The sequence below is a fragment of the Suncus etruscus genome, chromosome 7 (assembly GCF_024139225.1).
Source record: "Suncus etruscus isolate mSunEtr1 chromosome 7, mSunEtr1.pri.cur, whole genome shotgun sequence".
NCBI classification, from domain to species: domain Eukaryota; kingdom Metazoa; phylum Chordata; class Mammalia; order Eulipotyphla; family Soricidae; genus Suncus; species Suncus etruscus.
The window spans coordinates 98,647,711-98,669,711 of record NC_064854.1 but is presented as its reverse complement, the minus strand read 5'-3'; the positions used below and the strand labels follow the sequence as shown (position 1 = coordinate 98,669,711).

At 48.6% G+C, this 22,001-nt stretch overlaps 1 protein-coding gene across 1 annotated transcript; it reads left to right on the top strand.

The window, feature by feature from the left end:
* Positions 1 to 1,263: 1,263 nt before the first annotated feature.
* TMEM11 (transmembrane protein 11) lies at positions 1,264 to 19,497 on the top strand. Its single transcript, XM_049776981.1, has 3 exons — positions 1,264 to 1,317; positions 4,374 to 4,666; positions 18,591 to 19,497. Coding segments are annotated over exons 2-3 (519 nt in total). The 5' UTR covers positions 1,264 to 1,317; positions 4,374 to 4,664; the 3' UTR covers positions 19,108 to 19,497.
* Positions 19,498 to 22,001: the final 2,504 nt, after the last annotated feature.

Sequence of the window (22,001 nt, the reverse complement as noted above, 5' to 3'; positions counted from 1 at the left end):
ACATCTGTGTTAGCCACAAGCCTACTATCCCTATTATCACTTCAGCCCTCATGACTGATGTACTTAAAACTAATGTAGAGAGCTGGAGAGATAGTCCTGAACAGCGCTCGGTGTGGCCTCCAAACAAACAAAAATAAAAACCCCACAAAAACTAATGTAGACTGTGACCTGGAAGGACCAAGCCGCCAAGATGGGTGAGTAGGTGTTGTGCAGTTTCAGGTCTCTGAATAGGGGCCGATTTGGGTGAAGATCAGCTCAAACGTTTATGGGCCCAACTAAGTCTAGAAACGTTGCCCTTGAAAAAAAATATAAGGGAAGTTCGAAAGTTGCAAAGGAATTCCTTCCGATGCTTCCCAATTCGGGGTGGGGGGTTTGGGCCGGGCCCCAGGAGGTCTGGAGCTTCTCTGCCCAGTTTGGCCCTTCAGAGATAAAGATCTTCTTCTACAGAGCACCAAGTGCAAGAGTGTGGCCAGGACCAAAGGGGCCTTGTGCATTGCAACGCATCCAGTCTTTGCTTTTTGAATTTCTTCCTTTCAAGTCTGCAAGATCATGCAAGGGTCCAGGGAGGGGAAAAAAACAGATCTTGCCTTCCAGTGACGTCTTGAATCCAGCCTTGAAGAAAGCAAAAAGAGTAGCGAGCCCAATCCTGACAAAGACCCGTCTCTCAGTGAGTCAGTGAGTGACCTTAGGCAGGTCGGGACGCATCTGCGGAGGGCGAGGCGGAGGAACCGGGCAGGCCACGCGGCAGCAAGGCGGCCGGGCAAGCGCGGGCAGGTCTGGGGAAGTTGCGCTCCGCCAGCATCTACAGAGAGAGCGTGGCGTCCCCACCTCCCCTTAGTGGCGGCAGCGGGCCTGCCCCGCGGCACTCTGGGAATTGTAGGCATTTTCCTTTTCCAACTCTCTTCCAGGCCTATGTTTTAGGACCCAGCATCTTGTGAAAACCTGGCCATTGTGACTCTCAGCCCGTAGCTCTCGAGCCTTTTTTATGTCTAAGAAAGAGTTCTTTACCAGAATTCTTTGTTCCGGCCTCCCCATGCCCTCCGCCCCATCAGAAGAGAACTACATTTCTCAGGGAGGCGCGAGGAGGCGGAGACTTCCGAGACGCGATGCATTCCGGGAATTGTAGTCCCATAGCGCTCTCCTTTCCATATCCCGAGCCTGCTTGGAGGGCAGCTTGGACTACATTTCCCAGAGGCCCGCGCGCTACCCCGAGGCCGCCTTGGCGCGAGACATTTGCGAGCCGAGTGTCTCCAAGATGGCCGCTTGGGGAAGGAGGTGTCTTGGCCCGGGCAGCAGTGGCCGCAGCTCCCGAGAGAGGTGAGATCCGGAGGCTTTGCTTCCTTTCCCAGAGCGGGTGGCTCCGTGTCCCGGGAGCCATGGACGTCTTCGGGAGCTGCAGTTCTTCCCCCGAACCCCGTTCTTAGCCCCGCCGGCCTCCACTTCCCGAGCCTTGCTTGAGCAGTCTGGGGCACGCGGGGGGTTCCTTGGTCCGGGCCGATCCGGGATCCGGGTGGGAATCTGGCGCCCGCGCGGCCGAGCCGGGCCTGGAGCGGCCGCTTGCAGTCGATGAGCTCCTGGGATGGGGTCTGGGGACGACGACGACGAGGGGGCTTTGGCGAGGTGGCCGGACCTGGACGGGACGGGGTCAGAGCAGAGCAGAGGCCTCGCCTCCCCCATGCAAGCAAGCGAGGCTTTTGCAACTCGCAGGCCCGAAGCACCCGCAGCTCCCGCCCTGCTGGCCTGCTGGCTGTGCGCTCGTGGCCATTTATTGAGGCCGAGGCTCCGGATATGGCGAGCATTGGATTCTCGAGAAGGAGAGAGAGAGGGTGAAGGATGCATGATGGGTCGGCTTTCGGGAAGGGCAGCCGCTTTCTTGCACATTGCCCCGAGCCACTTTCACACACACTCTCTCTCTCTTTACACTTGGGCCTGTCTCCCCGGGTTAGGGAGTCGGCCGCTGCTTCCACGAGGTTGGCGGTTGCGACTTCGTGGAGATTGCAATTTGCCTCCTTAGCGTGGAAAAAAAAGTCCTTTCAAGTGACCTTTTTCCTTACCAAGGCCCTGGTTTGGGTAAAGGAGCTCCTCTAGCATATCCAGAGCTTGTTTTACTCCCCAGGTTGGATCTCGATTTGGGAGAAGCGATTGATTACTAAAGAGGGAGATTGAAGAGAGCGAGTGGCTTTTCTTGTTTTCGTGTTCGATTTGCGATTTTTTTTGTTTGTTTCTTTCCCCCTTAGCTTTTCTAAAAGGGGAGCAGTTTCTGCGAGTCGAAGTCACTAAAAGCTTTTCGGTTAGTAGAAGTTTAGGAAAGGATTGTGGATTGCTGGAAGAAACATCCAGATTTCAGATAGAAAGAACCGACCGCCTTGCCCATTCTGTTTGTGGCCTGAGAGAGGCCGGCAAGAAAAGAAAGTTTTTGTGTTTGCCCATTTTTTGGGGGTCTCTTCATTTTAGTGAGGGTGGTTCAACAGTAAAACTCTTTCTCATTCTTTTCCTCCCCTTCTTCCTCGTTCTCACTACTCTACATTATTGTTGTTCCTTTACTTATTCCATCATATATTCATTGCCGTTGCCTGCAGGTGGTTTTCCAGCCCAGGAGACACTTCCTGTTTGGCAGTGGAGACGGGCTCTTTTAGCTTACATTTTATTCTTGAGTTATTTAACACTGCTACACATTTTCTCTTTATTTGAAAAGCAGACAGTGCCAGTGTTTGTTTTTTTTTTTCCTTGCAGCTCCCACCTGGTATATAAGATTTATCATAGATGATTTTGAAACTCCTGTGTTTCCCAAGATCTTTAATACAGGCAAATTCTTTAGTGATAGGAAATAACCCCGTTTAAAAACTCTGTGTAAGAGAGGAAGGATTCTTCCTTTCTGGATAAAACAACAGAAAGACCAGATGGGTATGTGCTAGACAACCTGTAGGGGAAATGCCAGCGAAAGTTAAGCTGTTACTGATCTAAGAAATGAGATACTTGGGACTTTTCCTCCTTGGTTTGAGACAAATGTTCACCCAAAACTGACTTTGAATCCAGTCCTTCTCCTCGATGTTTAAGAGACTTTAACTTGATTGCCAACACGATAAATGAAAAATGTCACTGAAAACTTCTTGAACAAAGGAGTAGTGGTCAGTTTATTTTGGTAAGAGCAAGTGCTCTCTAAGCACATCTTGCCTCACCTGACAGTTCCACTTGCCTGTCTTCTCACCTTAGGTATTCAGGTTGCAACCTTTGCCCGAACTGAAAGCCCTGCTCACTTGGGCAGGTGTCATATGTCAGCTGGGAGTGGGGCGGCTGGTTTTTGTGGTGTAGGAGGCACCATCTGTCCTCCTTCCAGATAACACAGCATGCCCCCCCTGCTTGCTTTTATAGTGAGGGCTAAACCAGTTCTGTTGGGAAGTGATTTGTCTGAACCCAGTTCCTACCCTCAGGCCCTCCCACTCGGAGCAGGGAGGGAATGGAAACATAGCCAGGGCCAGCCAGCTGCTTTTGGGCTCACCTCCATCTGGGCTTATGGTCTGGGAAACTGGGTGGGGCTGGCTGGATGAATTGATTGACCTGCACTGTGTGTGGATTATAACGCTTGAGTTTATATTACTGACTTTTGTACATAGAGGAGGCTGTTTTTGTCTCTCAAATTATATTGGCCCTTCTTACCTCAGTGCCAACTTCATTTTCAGCTCTATTATCTAAGATCACTTTGTCAGTTGCTTGCAGCCTGGTTGGAGTCTGCTTTGTGCTGAAGTTTAAGGAAGGGAAAATTGGTTGGGGCAAGGGCCAAAACAGAGCAACATTTTTGGGCAAACTGCAGATTTGCCAGCACCTACAAACCTCAAAGCATACTGTATGTTTGAAGGCTCTCGTTGCTGCCAGATTGTCCAAGAGTTCCTGTTGTCAGCTATGTGCCAGTGATGGCTTCTTGTTTTACCTTGTCCTTGAATTTAATTAGAGAAGTGGTTATTTTGGGAGATTGGGAGGGGCACTACTGATGTTACTTAAAAGGACAGTATGTACCACCAGGATTTTACCATACTCAAGGCAAGTACCTGAACCCCTGGACTATCTCTCCAGCCCCTGGAGTAGTAGTAATGCAGCTGCCACTAACCAGATAGGCAATAACATTGAACTTATTTAAAAAGAAGTGAAATGAAAGATTCAGCTTCTCAGTAAACTAATCATATTTCATATGCCTAGTAGCCGCCTGTAGCTTGTCGCCACCATTTGGGCAGCTGAGATAGAGAACATTTCCCCATTATTGCAGGAATTTCTATTACTAGGTCAGTGCTGGTCTAGACTAAAATAGGAGAGGGGAGGAACTAGGAAAATGATAGCTGCTTGCATGTTGATTTTTCTCTCCACTCCATTAAATCTAGGGAATCAACAGTGTTTATAATGAAGAACATCAGACTCTGAGCTGTAACCTGAATTCTTGTCCAAAATTCAGCACACTGGCAGCGAGCACACGAAACAGATTGCCACTTGTCCTGTCGGCGTCTTTGAGACACACTTGCCCATCTAGGAAAGCACAGTGCAGGTATCTGTGTGTTCTGCCACTTGGGTGCCAACCCGGACCAGCTCACAGACAGTCCTTCCTGTCCCACTTGGGCTGCTGTCTTCGCTCTCTTGGGGCCCCTCAGCATCTGGGAGTCTCCGTGATTGTTGGAATGTGAGTATAGTTGTGTGCGCTCAGCTCCTGTTTTTGTCCTTACATGAAGATGTGCTTGATCTGATACTAATCAGGTAGCAGCTCTGTTGGAAGGTGTGGGGTGCTTTAGTGACCAGCGCACTGGACTCAATACTCAGACCATAGGGCAAAATTACTTCTATTGTGGCTTCTTCTCCCTTGTATTGGGTAGCCATCTGCTGTAGCATATTTAAACAGCTTGTTTTGTGGGTCACTTCCATCTTACTCTGTGCCTCACTCCGGAATTTGGTCCTCCTTTTGGATAACTTTACTTTCTTTCTTTCTTTCTTTTTTTTTGGTCACCCCATGCAGCGCTCAGGGGCTACTCCTGACTCTATGCTCAGAAATAGCCCCTGGCAGGCTCTGGGGACCATATAGGATGCCAGGATTTGAACTACTTCCTTCTGCATGCAAGGCAAATGCTTACCTCCATGCTATCTTTCCGGTCCCAACTTTGCTTTCTTAAAAATGTTATTTTTGATAGGATAGTGCTTATATTAAGGAAAGAAATAGTGCACTGCAAAGACATTCAGAAAAAAGAAAAAGAGGAATCCACTCTGTTGGCCTTGGAGTGGGTTATACAGAGAGGTAGGGCTGCCTTTATTTAAAAAGACACCCTTCTCCCCCACTCCAGAGGAGCTGGTGGTTAGAGAGGGAAGGGTCACTCCTTGTGTATTCACCTCAAAACCTTGAGCTTAACCAATAGTTCAGTGCTAGGGGTATAAGGGGACTACTAGGACTACCTTTGGCTGTGCTTGGAGGGGAGGGTGTGTGCTGCCGTGGATTGGACTTGGGCCCTCACATGCACACATGTTCTCTACTCCTTTGCACTCTTCCCCGTCCCAGACAGCTTTGCAGTTCCAATCTGGGGGGTTAGCTGGCTGTGGTTCTGGATGGAGATGGGAGGATGGGCCTTAGAGTTCTGTCTAGCAGAACACACAGTAGTAATGTACCAGCCATTTGGGTAGAGGCTGAAATTCTTTTTTTTTTCCCCTTGGTTTTTGGGTCACACCCTGCAGCACTCAGGGGTTACTCCTGGCTCTATCCTGGCAGGCTTGGGAACCATATGGGATGCAGGGATTCGAACCACCGACCTTCTGCATGCAAGGCAAACGCCTTACCTCCATGCTATCTCTCCAGCCCCAGAGGCTGAAATTCTTAGGGTGATGTTTTTCTTGTTCTAGGCTGGTCCTTTTCCTTTTAGAGCTTAGAATCCTTAGGATTTGGGTTATTTTTTTTCTCCTGAAAGGCTAGTTCTGATGCTAGTGTGAAGAGGCCATATTTCCCCCTCTGGACCTGCTTGGGTCAAACAGATACAGCTGGCTATGAGTGCATAGCTCTGAGGATCATAGGTTTCATTCAGTTGGTTCTCAGGAGATGGGGTCCAGCAGTGGGCTTTGAAGGTAAGGCTCTGTTTGGGTCCTTTGGTGCCAACCTGCATGAGGACTTCTCCAAGCAGTATGGATTTTCATTGGAATAATGTGTGCCTGGGGAATTCTGCCCTTAGTGCTTCACTTCCTCTTTCTACTGAGGATAAGGAATGCAAGTGTGTTCAGGAAAGAAAGGAGGACTTGACACCAGGCCCTGGGTGGCACAATAGGAGGTGGTGGTCCCTGTGGCACACCAGCCCCATCCCATCTCCCCACAGCAGCACTGGCTGAGCACATTAAGGACTGTGGCTCAGGGCTCAAGTGGTGGTTGGTACCTGTGGACACAAAGCCACTTAGTAATTGAGTGGGAACTTGAATCCAGGCCATTGGATTCCCACACTTGGAGCGCTGTGTTCTAGTTCCTGCGATAGAAGAGCTGCTTGCTTACCAGCACAGAAGAGGAGAGTGTCTGCGCTTGGCTCTCTTGACTCAGCTGAGGGTGTCAGGTACTCTGGGAGGGCCTTTTGCTGTCTGGAACTGTCCTCAATACTTGGGGCTTACAGGTCTGTGCCTTTTCTTTCATTCAGTCGAGTGGAATTCTGTTGTTTAGTCCTTCATCTTTCTTTGTTTCCGAAGAAACCATATTGCCATGTTTGGTTAGCCAGAAGTGGTTTTCCCTTAGCCTGGGATGGAATAGTGGTGGCATTTAGCACCTCACATATCATAGGGCAGCAAGTATCCTCAGTGAAAAGCAACCTGACGGGCCCGGAGAGATAGCACAGCGGCGTTTGTCTTGCAATCAACCGATCCAGGACCAAAGGTGGTTGGTTCGAATCCCGGTGTCCCATATGGTCCTCTGTGCCTGCCAGGAGCTATTTCTGAGCAGACAGCCAGGAGTAACTCCTGAGCACCGCCAGGTGTGGCCCAAAAATAAACAAACCCCCCCCAAAAAAAAAAAAAAGAAAAGAAAAGCAACCTGACATTAGCCTCTTGCTTTAATTTTTCAATTGCCAATTCTCCTAATTACCATAATTTCTTTTCCCCCTCCGACATGCCTCACATATGCTTCTGTGACATCTGCTGGGATCCTTGTCACCATCAGGCTCTGTGCTGCAGAAGTGGGAGTGAAAACAGCTGGCTTCAAGGGGCTAGAAATTGAGATCCTTAACCCCTAGTACAGAGGTTCAGGCTCTTACCTCCCCGGCAGCTGATCTTAGTTTTATTTCTGGCATCACAGGGTCCCTTAGCATCATTGGGAGTAACTTGTAAGCACCATTGAGTGTGGCCAAGCCCTGCCCCCACAAGAAATAAATAAAAGACATCCTGTATTTCAGAGAGGAGCTCCTAGCCTACTAATCTTGGGCTTCCAGTAATATTGCCACTTTAGTGTGATTTGATTCATGTAGTTCTATAGAGGTGCCCAAACTTGACCTAATGCTCCCTTTTCAAACCCCCCCCAAAAAAAAAATCACTCAGCACTGCCTTGTTCTACTTCCTTTGAGCAAATAAAGCCTCCAGTGGCACCTCAGGCTACCCTCCCCTGGCACCACATATGGTCCCCTTAGCACCAGTGGTTGTGACCCTCCCTTCCATATATATCACACACCTAAAGTGTTTGTAACATACTTGAAGTTACAAACTTGCTGCCATAGATGGCATTTGAAAACGTGTTAAATCAGAAAAGTTGGGCCGGGCGGTGGCGCTAGAGGTAAGGTGCCTGCCTTGCCTGTGCTAGCCTAGGACGGACCGCGGTTCGATCCCCCGTCCGATCCCCCGGCGTCCCATATGGTCCCCCAAGCCAGGAGCGACTTCTGAGCACACAGCCAGGAGTAACCCCTGAGCGTCACCGGGTGTGGCCCAAAAACCAAAAAAAAAAAAATCAGAAAAGTTACAAAGACTGTTGCATGCTTGCCATTATAGGAAATAATCTACAATAGGCAACTTCACTAATGATAAAAATGTTCTAAACTGGAGTGTGCGATGGTCATACAACTTGTTCTAAGTACTGAGGGGTGTGTGTGTGGTGGGTGTTGGGTTGTGGCCATTACCTTCTGTTTTATCTCTCCAGTCCCTTGAATTGTACTTTTTTTTTTTTTTTTTTTTTTTTTTGTTTTTGGGTCACACCTGGCAGCGCTCAGGGGTTACTCCTAGCTCTCTGCTCAGAAAAAGCCCCTGGCTGCCACAGGGGACCTTTTGGCCTTTTGGAATGCTGGGATTAGAACCACTGTCCTTCTGCATTCAAGGCAAACATTTTACCTCCAGGCTATCTCTCCGGCCCCTGAATTGTACCTTTAGGTGACCTCTGTGGTATGTGAATTTTATCTAAAATCTTACTTATCTTATTACTTTTGTTCTTTTGGGCCACCAGCTGTGGCTTTGTGCTCAGGGATCATTACTAGTAGAGTCTAGTGCAGGGGATTGAACGTGGGTTGGTTATGTGAAAGGCAAATGTTATCTTTCTGGCCCTGAAGCTGATATTTTATTAATATATTTTGAGGGGTTTTTTTTGGACCTTACCTAGTGATACTCAGGACTTCTAACTCGAGCTCAGGGATCATTTCTGATGGGATTAGGGAGAGCAATCTTTGGGCTGCTGGGGATTGAATCCACTTCTAGGTTAAGTGTTCCCCCCCAAAATATTATAATCAGAGACTCTGTTATTTGGTTTTGGTTTGGAGGCCACACCCAGGGGTCCTCAGGATTACTCATGAGACATACCCAAGCCTCCTGTGTATACTCAGTCCCTTGAGCTCACAAGGGTCCAAAGTTTGTGTGTGTGTGTGTGTGTGTGTGTGCGCGCGCGCGCGCGCGCATGTGCAGGGGGAGTGGGGAATGCTGAGGAGCATGCAAGACATGGCTTCCCCCCCCCCACCCCCCAGCATTTCTGGGCATAGCTCTGTGACCTTTCTAGCCTGGGTTTTTGTCTGATTATGTCCCTGTCTCACCTCCCCCATACCCACCCCCTTTTCTCCAGCACTGCTGACCCTGAGCATCATTGCAGCTCAGCTCTGGCCTACTACCATTGACCTGTGTGGATGGATTGGTAGAGTGTTACTGGGAGTGGTTCAAGGATCTCATGAAAGTTGTTTGGGAGGCCTCTCCCAATTAAAAAGGGAGAAAATTGGGCCCGGAGAGATAGCACAGCGGCGTTTGCCTTGTAAGCAGCCGATCCAGGACCAAAGGTGGTTGGTTCGAATCCTGGTGTCCCATATGGTCCCCCGTGCCTGCCAGGAGCTATTTCTGAGCAGTCAGCCAGGAGTAACCCCTGAGCACCGCTGGGTGTGACTCAAAAACCAAAAAAAAAAAAAAAGGGAGAAACTTATTAAGGTTGAGAATTCTAGTGCTGGGAGAGCTCAGTAGGCTAGGTACCGTATTTTCCGGCGTATAAGACAACTTTTGAAACAAAAAAAAAGTCAACCGAAAATCGGGGGTGGTCTTATATGCTGAGTATATCCCGAAAAATGTTTCAATGTGCCACTAAACGAAAGTTGTCTGAATATTGCCACAAAATGAATTTTCCAATTTGATCCTGCACCAATCACTGTATGGCTGCTCGGACTGCCTCTCTAACTCAGCCAATCCAAGCACGCTTTTGATGCATGCAAATTAGACAATGTTCTGGACCCGAATCTACACTGTCAAAAACCTGCTCAGATTGGCCAGAGTCAGAGAGGAAGTCTATTACAGTATAACCTTTGAACCTTTGCTTGTTGTGATTGGTTCACTGTGGTACAGGAGCACAGGAACACATGCAGCACATGCTGCACAGGAACGTTCTGTGATACAGCGAATATAGGCCTAAACATATGTTTTAACTGCAAAATTAGGGGGTCGTCTTATGCCGGAAAATACGGTACATGCTTTGCTTGCAGGAGGCTAGGTTTGATTCCTGGCAATGGATGGCATCTGAGTAGTGTCAGTTATGGCTCCAAAAATAAATTTAAAGACATTCTGAAACAGGAGCTGGAGTGATAGCACAGTGGGTAGGTTATTTGCTTTGCACGCAGTCAACTCAGGTTTGATCCCTGGCATCACATCCCTTGAGCCTGCCAGGAGTAACCCGTGGCTTCAGGGTGTGACCCTAAATCAAAAAAAACAAGCAAACAAAAGCCCAAATGAAACATACTAAAAAATGGACTGGCCTGAGGCCATACTGCTTAATAAAATAGGTCAAAAACTAAAAGATACCCACTTCATGATTCTGAATATATGAGGTACCTAGGAGTTGACAGATTCATAGACCTGGTTATCTGGGGGGAGTGTTTAATGGGTACCGGGCTTTGATTTTAATTTGAGGACAAACAAGGTTTTTTTTCCCCCCTATTGGGCCACACCCAGTAACTAGGGTTACTCCTAGTTATGTGCTCAGAAATTGCTCCTGGCTTGGAGAACAAAGGTCCATCCTGGATCAGCCACTTGAAAGGCAAAAGCCCTACTGCTTCGCTATCACTCCATGCCCCCCCCCCTTCTTTTTCTGAACAAATTCTTTGAGATTAGCTGCACAAGATTGAATGCATTTAACATCAAACTCAGCACTTAGATACTTAGTATAGTCATTATGTGATGTTTCACAAAATTTTATTTTTAGCATTCTGTTTATTTACTTATCCTTGAGTGGTGCTCAGGATTAGTCTGGGTGCATTTTGAAAGACAATATGGGATGCTAGGGACCAAACCCAGGTCAGCCACATGAGAGGCAAGTGCCTTATCCTCTGAACTATCTTGCTGGCTCCTGGTTTACCATATCTTTTTTTGTTTGTTTGTTTTTGGGCCACACCCGGTGACACTCCATTACTCCTGGCTCTGAGTTCAGAAATCGCTCCTGACTTGGGGGACCATATGGGACACGGGGTGGGGGGATCGAACTGCAGTCCGTCTTAGGTCAGACACGTGCAAGGCAAATGCCCTACTGCTGCACCACAGCTTCGGACCCACCATAATTTTTTTTTCTGTTTAGCTTTATGGTATTTTTTTTTTTTTTTGGGTCACACCCGGCAGTGCTCAGGGGTTATTCCTGGCTTCAGGCTCAGAAATTGCTCCTGGCAGGCACAGGGGACCATATGGGACGCCGGGATTCGAACCGATGACCTCCTGCATGAAAGGCAAACGCCTTACCTCCATGCTATCTCTCCGGCCCCAGCTTTATGGTATTTTTATCATAGCTTTAAAACAATAAATCTGTGTGTTTGCAACTCCATGGAAGTCGTTCTGGGGATGTGGCTCAGCAGCACATCAAAGTTCTGGAAGCAGCTTTAAAGGATGGTGGGAAAAAGGGAGCTAGGGTGACCATGATTTACACAACCTTCCTCCCAGATGTGTGCCATTTTCTTTCTTGTCTTCCCTGTCTCTCACACACGTGAACTCATTCCCATGTGGTGTGTCATTGCTATTGCCTGTATTTAGACAGTGTGTGGTGAAGTACAGGCTCCCACATTCCTTTATACCTGGTGGGATGAAGTGTGCTGAGTCAGTTTCCACTCTGGAGAAGGTCATAGTTCCTTCCTGTCTCCTATGCTCTTAACACAGCATGACTGCTCCAAGCATTCATTCATAAGTAGGTTGAATATGTCTGCATGCATAGTCACCAGACTTTTGGGGAGCCTTATGTTTGAGACTATTGCTTTGGCCCTAATTCTTTGAAGACAGATATTACAGTGGTACAGGGATTGTGGGGTTAGACCCTGGGAGGCTGCAAGGCTGTGTATAGGGTGCCCAGATTCAGGGAAGTGTTGATTGTCCTGGCAGTTCTTCATTATGGTACATCTGATCAGAAGGCTGAGGGTGTCTTTCTTTTTTTCTTTGTTTTTTTTTCTCTCTTTTTTTTTCTTTTCGTTTCTTTGTTTTTTTTTTCTTTTTTTTTCTTTTTTTTTTTCTTTTTTTTTTGAGGGTGTCTTTCAGCTGCTTCAGTTTTGCAGACCCGAGGGGCCTCAGATGATGGCTGTGGGCAGGTCGCACTGTCACGGTGCCTGTATTCAGATGGGCCCCACCTGAATGGTTCCTGTATATTCTGTAGGAGGTATTTAAGTCACCCCATCTCATAAGTCCCTGAGAATATGGCATATTCAAAAGGGTCACACTATCTTTTTTGGGGGGCTACACCTGCCAGCGTTCAGGGGTTACTCCTGGCTCTGCACTCAGAAATCACTCCTGGCAGGATCGGGAGACCATGTGGGATGAACCATGACAGCATGCAAGGCAGAAGCTCTACCCACTGTGTTACATGGCCCATCACAAAATCTTTTGATGAAACAGCTTCCTTTTCCAGAGCCACATCTCTGTGCTCTTCGTTGACAGTCATAAATCTCAGCAAAGAAAAGCTCTGTGCATAGAAAAGCAAATATAGCCATCTCCCCCTTCGATGTACATGTACACACATATTAAATATACACAACACATATCTGTCAAGTATAGTGGTTAAGGCACATGATGCCTCTTGCGTGTTCCTAATCCAGGTTCAATTTCCAACACTACATGGTTCCTCAAATATTGCTGAGGTTAGTCCTGGAGGTCCCTAGTATTGATGGGGTGACCCAGGATATCACTGAGACTGCAGATGTTGAGAAGCAGCCAAGAATTCCAAGCACCAATTGGGAGATAAGAGAAATGGCTCAGAAGAATGGAGTGCATGTTTTGCATGTGAGAGGACTGGGTTTGATTCGCCTGGTGGTCCTGAGCACTGCTGTGGAGGTTGCATTAGTATAGAGTAGGTAGGACTTTTGATTTGCATGTGATCAACCCTGGTTCAGTTCCCATAATGTCCTCGCAAGTCTGCCTGAGTAATCCCTGAGCACTGTTGGGAATGGGCCTCCCTACCCACCTTGGAAAAAGTAAAAACAAAATAAAATAAAAAACCAACAAGGGACAGGGCTGGAGAAAATAGCATGGGAGATAGGGCATTTGCCTGCATGCAGAAGGACAGTGGTTCAAATTCTAGCATACCATATTGTCTCCGAGTCTGCCAGGAGTGATTTCTGAGTGTAGAGCCTGGAGTAACTCCTGAGTGCTGCTGGTGTGACTCAAAAAACAAAAAAAGGCCAACAAGAACAAAAATATGGGGCGTAAGTTTCTCAAAAGGCTAGAAATGCTAGTAGCCTGTACAGGCAGGTGTCCCACCAGGAGTGCTTCTGATCACTCACTGCCAGTTGTGTTTCCTGAAAGTACAAAGATATGAAATATGTTTAATAAGCAAAATATGTAGCATGCTGTGAAAACTACTCGCCTCTGGGGTAATTCTATGGGAGTCTCAGCTTGCCACAAGAAATCAGATGAAGTCAAAAGTGCATTTTTTTTGGCCAGGGGTTAGTGATTTGTGGGTTTGACAGCCAAGCTTTTCTGTTGCTGACCTGCCACTTTTATTAGCAGAGTTTTAACATAAATCACCTGAGGTTGGGGTTGACATAATCAAGGGTACTTGTGCTAATTATAATTAACTCAGAAAAGGTGAAAGGGAAAAAGTAAAGTGATCTTAAAAGTGTATGACAAAACTCGCCCTCTTTGTTTATTCGAGACTTCATTAACCATACTTTTCCCTCCTTAAACATGAGTTTTTTTGGTCAGGCTTTTTGTTTGTTTTGTTTTGTTTTGTTTTTGGGTCACACTCCTGGCTCTGCACTTGAAAATCGCTTCTGGCAGACATGAGGACTATTTGGGATATCGGGATCCAAACCACCGTCTGTCCTGGATCGGCTGCATGCAAGGCAAACACCTCACCGCTGTGCTATCTATCATCTCCGGGCCTCTTGGTCAGGCTCTTACTAGTCATTTCACACCTATAATGAAAGGCCAAAATGTGGCCTTCAAAGAAATCCAGGGTCCAAAGGATCTCATCTCAGGTTGTTCTTTGTTTTTGGTCTGCTGCTGTCCACAGGTTAGAGTTGAAGTGATGTTGATGCTGTTGTGTCTTAAAGCAACTTTCTTTCTTTTTTTTTTTCCTTTTGGGTTTTTGGGCCACACCCGGCGGTGCTCGGGGGGTTACCCTGGCTGTCTGCTCAGAAAATAGCTCTGGCAGGCACGGGGGGGACCATACAGGACACCAGGATTTGAACCAACCACCTTTGGTCCTTGGATCGGCTTGCTTGCAATCAAAACCGCCACTGTGCTATCTCTCCGGGCCCTTAAAAGCACTTTCTTAATTGGGTTTGTTTACCTTTGACTGATGCGGGAGGAGCCAAATGGAGAGCTGGGCCACTGTAGCAGTAGAGGGCAAGGCTCTGACCCAGGAACAGCAGGCCAAAGTGCCAATGCACAATTAATCAGACCTTTGAGAGTAGCGTCCCTCAAGGGACCACAGGTGAAGACTGTGTGTGAGGGAAAGGAGTAGTAGGGAACAGGATAACAACAGGAAGGGAACAAGGGTTTTGAAAGGGGTCAGGATCAGTAAAAGGTTGAGGAAACACTTTGAGGCTAGTTTAAAACTTAACTAGGTTGGTTGTTGACCCCCATAAGGGGCCCCCCCCCCTTAATGGTAACTTGGGAGCTCACAATTTGTCAACAGCTAAAAAGTTTCTGAACACATCATAGCCAAAAAATAAATTCAAATTCTATGGCACAAGGAATCAGGTGTTTCAGCATCTCTGCCTGGTCTGCAATTTTCAGGTACGGTAGGATTACAGGTGAGATTGTTGAAGCCCAGCTCCAGCAACTGCATTTTAGGGAGTCTTATACAGGTACAGGCTGCTAAACCCGGCTGCTGGGTTTCTTTGTCTCTGGCATATACTGATTCTTGTTTCCAAATTGTGCTGTTCTTAATTAAATCTGGTCTTGTTCTGATGCATCATATGGAATTCTGGAGATCTCATCCTTTTCTTTGTTTGGGAGCTAAACCTGTTGGTGCTCAGAGGCTGTTAGCTTGGTGCTTAGCCAGGCAAGGGGGTCAAAGGAGTTGCAGCAGGGAGCCTTGGTGCTGGCGCATTCTTTTGGCAGTGTGACCCACGTGACATGGGTTCTTGAAAGCTGTTGGGTGTGTGTATGAAGTGATCATGGCTTTTCTGTACACACCTCATGTTGTGAGGGTCGCAGACCAGCATTGTGGGCCACTCCCCTTCCTCCAGTTCTGACAGTAGCAGTGGATGGGGGAGCTTGTAGTGTGCTGTTTTTTTCTTATTTTGGTTTCCGTTTTGTTTGGTTTTGGTTTTTGGGTCACACCCGGCAGTGCTCAGGGGTTACTCCTGGCTCCATGCTGAGAAAATCGTCCCTGGCAGGCACGGGGGGTGGGGGGTGGGGTGGGGTGGGGAGGGGGGCATATGGGATGCCAGGATTCGAACCACTGTCCTTCTGCATGAAAGGCAAACGCCTTACCCTCCATGCTGTCTCTCCCGCCCCGCTTTTTTAAATTTGTTTTTAGTTCATACCGAGTGGTATTTAGGGGTTACTCCTGTTTCTGAGCTTGGCAGTGCTTGGAGGACCATATAGGATATTGAGGATAGAACCTGGGTCGCCCATGAGCAAGGCAAGCGCCTCCCCACTATACTATTTCTCCAACTCCAGGTGCTGGCCTTAACTTCCAGAGATCATGGCACAGCTATGCTGTGCTCTTGGGAGAGAGAAGCACCTTGTCCCACTGCTGCCTGAGGAACCAGAGGAGCTGCTGTTGGGGATGGGGTTTGGAGAAGGTGAACATGACAGGATGTGGGTGCATCTGGGCTTTCCAAGATGAGGGCCTTGCCACGCTGGGTGCTACGGAAGGGGCAAAATAATAGGAGGTAGGATGCAGTGGGCTCTGCCCACTAATGTGATGGTTGGACATTTCAAGAGTTAGTTTTAACTGCATTTTCCTATTATGCCTATTTTCCTATTATGCCTACCAGAACATGGCTTTTGAGTGTTTCTCAGGGTTTCTGTAGCCAGGAAGCTTCTGACTTGGACAGTGAGGCAACTTGCGATGACTTGGGTTGCTAAGCAGGATGATGGGCACAGGATTGGGTCCCTGCGTTGTCCCTCTTGGAACTTCCATGCCCCTTCTCTCCAGACACGTGGAACCTAGTCTTGTTTTTCCTACTAAAGACCTTTTGGGCCTTTTGGTTTGACTTTGTTTGCCAAGGATGACTTATACTGTGCTAAGCCTCCAGATAGCAGTAACCAGAGCACTTCTCTCTCATTGTCTCTGGAACCAAATGGAGGACCAAATGGAGGTCACTGCTTTCTTCAGCAGTGAGCCCGCAGTTGCCTTTTCCTAGGCTTTTCGTGGTGCCTCACTTGTGTGCTCACTGGTGTCAGCGCCCAGCCTGCCTGCGCACAGGAGCAGGCTGTGGTGTTGGCAGTGGCCTCTTTGGAGGCCTTGTCCCTCCCCTGGGGACAGATTTTTGCCCCGTGCCAGTGTCATTAGGGCCTGTGATTTAATTAGGGCCTTCTATTTCCAGATGCCAGTTGCCATTTCCAGGTGAGGAGTTCTTGGCCAAAAGTTCCTGAGCCTAGCTCTTACCACACTGGCGCCCAGCTGGGAGTCAGGCACCTCCTGGGGAACCGTGTCCCCATGCACTTGGTTCTAATGTGGTCCCAGGAGAAAGCAGCTGGGAGCTCTGCCTCCTAGGTTTGTGTGTTTGCTAAAGGAGCCCTCCCAGTGCCAGTCCTCCAAGGAGTCCTCCTTGACAAGCATAGTGCTCTTCTTCATCTTTCCCCTTTCCCAGAGAATCCAGCATCCATGTCTGTAACACTGGGAACTTACTTTCTTTTTTCTTTTCTTTTTTTTTTTTTTTTTTTTTTTTGTTTTTGGGCCACACCCAGCGTTGCTCAGGGGTTACTCCTGACTGTCTGCTTAGAAATAGCTCCTGGGGGCCGGGCGGTGGCGCTAAAGGTAAGGTACCTGCCTTGCCTGCGCTAGCCTTGGACGGACCGTGGTTTAATCCCCCGGTGTCCCATATGGTCTCCCAAGCCAGGAGCAACTTCTGAGCACATAGCCAGGAGTAACCCCTGAGCGTTACCGGGTGTGGCCCAAAAACCAAAAAAAAAAAAAAAGAAAAAAAAAAAAAGAAATAGCTCCTGGCAGGCACGGGGGACCATATGGGACACCGGGATTCGAACCAACCACCTTAGGTCCTGGATTGGCTGCTTGCAAGGCAAACACCGCTGTGCTATCTCTCCGGGCCCTGGGAACTTACTTTGAGCTTTGAAGGCGAGGAAGCCTTACAGCTTGAGTTGAGCTTTTGGTGTGACCTTGCTCCTTCCATTCACTGTTGTGGACAGCTCTGTGCTCAGCTCCCAGGCTTGTCTCTGAGCCCAACTCAGGATGCCTTGTGACACTTATAGTTGGTTGGGCCTTTGTGTTTGAGCACTTAGCATTGGGCTTCTTGGGAGTGGCTCAAGTGGGGCCCTGTGCCCCTCCACCTACATAAGGCCAGCACATTGCTCTGAACCTTGATAGGATGACACATCTGGACAGGAAATAGGTAGGAGTCATTGGGGGCCTGGAGCATGTATGGGATGGGTCCAGCCTGGGGTCCAGGGTTCAATAACCCTGAATAAGTTGCTTTCCCAAGGCCTGTTTCAGAACTGGGTGTAGCCACAAGAGCCAGGCTTTCCTTGAGGCTTGAGCAGGTCACAGGAGTAGGGGAACTGTGCTGAATGTCAAAGGCCTAGAGACAGACAGGAATGAGACGAATGAAAGTGGCATGGCTTGGAAGGAACTGTGTGTTTAGTTGCCTGTTGGGGTGAGGGGGCATTTTGCCGTGTCAACACCACAGAGAGTCCTGTAACTGCTGACAGTGCCCACTTGTCCCTAGTCTGAGGAAGGGCCATTGTACCATCAGTCACTCAGGCTGGTCTGTGACCAGGATCCTCCTGAGTGATGGTAGATATGATGCTGCCACTTGTAACAGTTGGGTCTGAGTGTGCCTGGGAGGGGGTGGGAGGCACAGCTGGAAGGCTGAGTGTTAAGGGATCCCTTATTTGCTTGAACTTTGAGTCATTGCTGTACTGTAGGTGCTTGATCTTTGGAGGAGCAAGCATGCTTTCACTCAGCATGTAATGACGGACCAGCCTTCTGCCTGGAGATGCTGCAAGTACTGCAGGCCTGCCATGTCTTCCCGAGATGCAGTTTCCTTCTCAATCGCGGCCCCTCCCCCCTCCCGTGCCCCCCTCCCACCAAGGCCACATCACTTATTTTGTCTGCAGGCCAGGAAGAGACTGTGCAAAGGGCATTTTCTTGTGTATGTGGGGTATCTCTTGGTTTTTGTGAACTAGTCTTGAAGCTGACTGATTAACCAAGAATGATTTCATCCTGCCAACCTGGGACTTTGTTTGGGTGCACTCTTTAGAAGTCCTTTTTGCCTTGATGGGGGGGTCCTTTGATAACTAACCCATCCAGCCTCATCTGCTGCTAGGCTGGCTTGTATTCTAGGTTGTCATTTTAGGGATCAGGGTACTCGTGTTCCTGTGTCTTAGATTTTGCTACTTTCAGAAAAATGCTTCTACTGATTATTATGTCTTTTGGGACCATGGGAGATAAAAAGCCCAAGTGAGGTATTCCCTCAGCAGAGAAGTAGAAAGTGCCTTGGCCTAATTGCTCTCTTCATGCCTCCCCACCCTCTTCCTCTAACCAGGGTGAGCTTGTCGGCCACAGACTGTTATATTGTGCACGAGATCTACAATGGGGAGAATGCGCAGGACCAGTTTGAGTATGAGCTGGAGCAGGCCCTGGAAGCCCAGTACAAGTACATCGTCATCGAGCCCACCCGGATCGGCGACGAGACCGCCCGCTGGATCACCGTGGGCAACTGCCTGCACAAGACCACTGTGCTGGCGGGCACGGCCTGCCTCTTCACCCCGTTGGCACTGCCCTTAGATTACTCCCACTACATCTCCCTGCCCGCTGGTGCGCTGAGCCTGGCCTGCTGCACCCTCTACGGCATCTCTTGGCAGTTTGACCCTTGCTGCAAGTACCAGGTGGAGTATGACGCCTATAAACTGTCGCGCCTGCCCCTCCACACACTCACTTCCTCCACCCCAGTGGTGCTGGTCCGGAAGGACGACTTGCACAGAAAGAGACTGCACAACACGATAGCACTGGCCGCCCTGGTGTACTGTGTAAAGAAGATCTATGAACTCTACTCTGTATGATTTCAGTAGGACCGCAGAGAAGCTAGCAGCCCAGCCCACAAGAGACGCCAAGTATTCAGATTGCCACAGTAACAGTTTAGCTCCAGTTGCCAGCGGAGCCTGGGAAGGTGTTTGGTTTAATATGTTCTTAAAAACAAAACAAAACAAATGCAACAGATCCCAAGTGTACTAAGGGTTTCTTCCAACTCATTACACTAAGATGTGGGTTTTGTGACCCACCGGGTCTGAGGCTGTGGAAGTCTGACCTGGCAGTGGAACTTTGATGGAAGCAACGCTACTGAGGGGGTGTGAACATGCTTTGGGGGGAGGGGTGTCTTTAAGTATATTGTTTAACTGTACCATTCAGAGCCAACCAGAAGCTATTGACCATTAAAATTATGAGAATTTCAACTCCTGGTGTCCTCTTGTTCCATGACAACCTGGAACCTCGGCCCCCTGGGTCGCCATGGTAGTTCTATCAGGGCAGGTAGGCCTGGGCCAGGCCCCTCCCTTAGCAATCTCATTTGTCCCCTTGGCCTTGTTTTAAAGGCCAGTTATTCTCAGTGCAGTTGGGGAAAGATGATAGGATGAGGAGATCTGGAGGTCACTCAGCCTCCACATGGGTTCCTGGGGCTGAGGACCTCTCTTTGGAGATCTTTGGGAGGGCACAGAAAATACAAACAATTATCTTTATCTCAGGAACGGTCCCAATGCCTCCTTTGCAGTAGTAACTTATGTCCCTGGCATCAGGGGTCCAGTGTCATAACTGCCCTTCCCACTGAAGGGCACCTGGTGGTGGTCCACCAATGGGAACCACTCTCTCCAGGAGAGGTGTGCCTGCCTCCAGCTGCAGTTTTCCCAAACCCCTGTTCCCAGTCTCCCCGAAGAGCAACAGAGCACTTTCTTCTGACAGACTATCCTTAGAAACAGCTCTGAGCTCATTTTATGGGGGGTGGGTGTGGGTGAGCGAGTGCATACCCAGTGGTGCTCAGGGCTTACTCCTGACTGCACTCAGAATCATTCCTGGAGGGCTTGGGGAACCAGATGGGATGCTGGGCATATAATTTGATTCAACAAGCAGTCTACTTGCTATACTGTTGTTCCTGCCAGATATATTTCCTTTTCTTTGCATTGGGAAGATCCAGTCCCAGAGAGCAATGGAACTACATTGGACGGCATCAGGAAAAGTTGGGCATCTTCTTTCCAAAGGGGAACATTTGGAGTGACTTAAAAAGACTTGAGAGGGAACTGGAGCTCACAAGTTTGAGAAATACGGATTTAATCCTAATGTCCTAGAGAAACCAATCACTCATTTGAGTGCTGGGTGGCAAATGTTGTTGGTACACACCACTGTTTACATGGTAGTCTGGCCATCTGGAACAAGGGTGCCCTGGTCATGAGCCCAGAGAGACCTTGCAACAGTGGCACTGCACACAGGCTTTCAGGCACTTGACTGTTGGCTTGAGTTGCTGGGTAAGAATGGTAGGTATTTTTGTAATCAACAATTCAGATTGGGTAAGGGAGCCATGCTCGGCCTGCATGCCAGATTTCAGGAGGGCGGTGAACGGGTGCAGACAAACTGGCTCTCAGATCAGCCAAGACATGCTCCTCTGAAGTAGAAACCAGGACCAGAGCTGGCCAGTCAGGATGTGATGGGACTGTAGGCTTCAGGCAGGGTTTCAGGTTTTTTTGTTTTTGTTTTTTGGGTCTAACCTGGTGGTGCTCAGGGGTTACTTCTGGCTCTGGACTTAGAAATCGCTCCTGGGAAGGTTGGGGGGACCATATGGGATGCCAGGATTCAAACCACTATTAGTCCAGTTTGGCCCAGTGCAAGGCAAATGCCCTACCTCTGTGCTATCTCTTTGCCCAGGCAGGGATTCTAGATCCCAGGTCTCTGATCAGTGTCCCCCAGAAAGCTGGAGAGGATAGCCCACCCCCCATCAGATCAGCTCTTTAGGTGCACTGGCTCATCAATCTGCCACCTTCACCCTTACACATAGTTTAAAAGCCGCTTATGTTCATCTGTAACATGTCATTGTGCCTGTGAAGAAACAGCAATAAATAACTGCTACTAGAGAAAGCAGGGGACACCTTAGCAGAACTGCCTTCTGCAAAACCCATGTACGTGAGCCTTGGGGGTACCTTCAGGGAGGGGACCGTGTAATTAACCACCTGTCCCACCTCCAATTTTTAAAGATCCACAAAGGAGCTTATGTAAAAGGCCATGTACACCCAGGTCAAAATTGTAGTCTTGTTAGCTTGCTAGCTCCCTCCCAATCATTCTTGTTGGGTTCAGTAGCTGTGGGCCCCTGGAGAAAAGATAAGCATGCTGATTTCTGTCTCTGCCCAGTGCCCAGAGGTGTGGTGCTGCTACTCATTAATTCTATTTTTCTAGTTTTTGACTGTAGCATAAAACACAGCATTGGCTATTCCTGATGCTCTGAGGCTGGGAAAGTGGAAAGTGTCCTTCAATTTTATCTGATGGCAAAAATCAGTGCAGTTGAGTCCTAATTTCCCTAGCAGAATACAAGGACCAGACAGGGAAAGCAAATCTTTGAGGAAAGAGGAGCAGAAATACCACTGCAGGGATTAAGTCCCAGCATGTTCTCCACAGGTTGCCTTCCTCTAGAAGTCTGGTGGCCTTGGTCCCAACCACCCAAATTTAGCAAGGTCACTCCTTGGGGAGGGACCCTAACTTTAGAGGTATCCAGGAGGCTTCAAGTGCAGGAGGGGCCTTTACATTAAATCACAGATTTCAGTTCCATGGTGGGGAGGGAGGGAGGGAGGGAGGGAGAGAGAAAGGGAGAGAGAGGGAGGGAGGGAGGGAGAGGGAGGGAGAGAGAGGAGAGAGAGAGAATCTCTACAGCAGATGGGCCTCAGACTCAGTCAGCTGTTGGCAGATAACTAGATTGTAT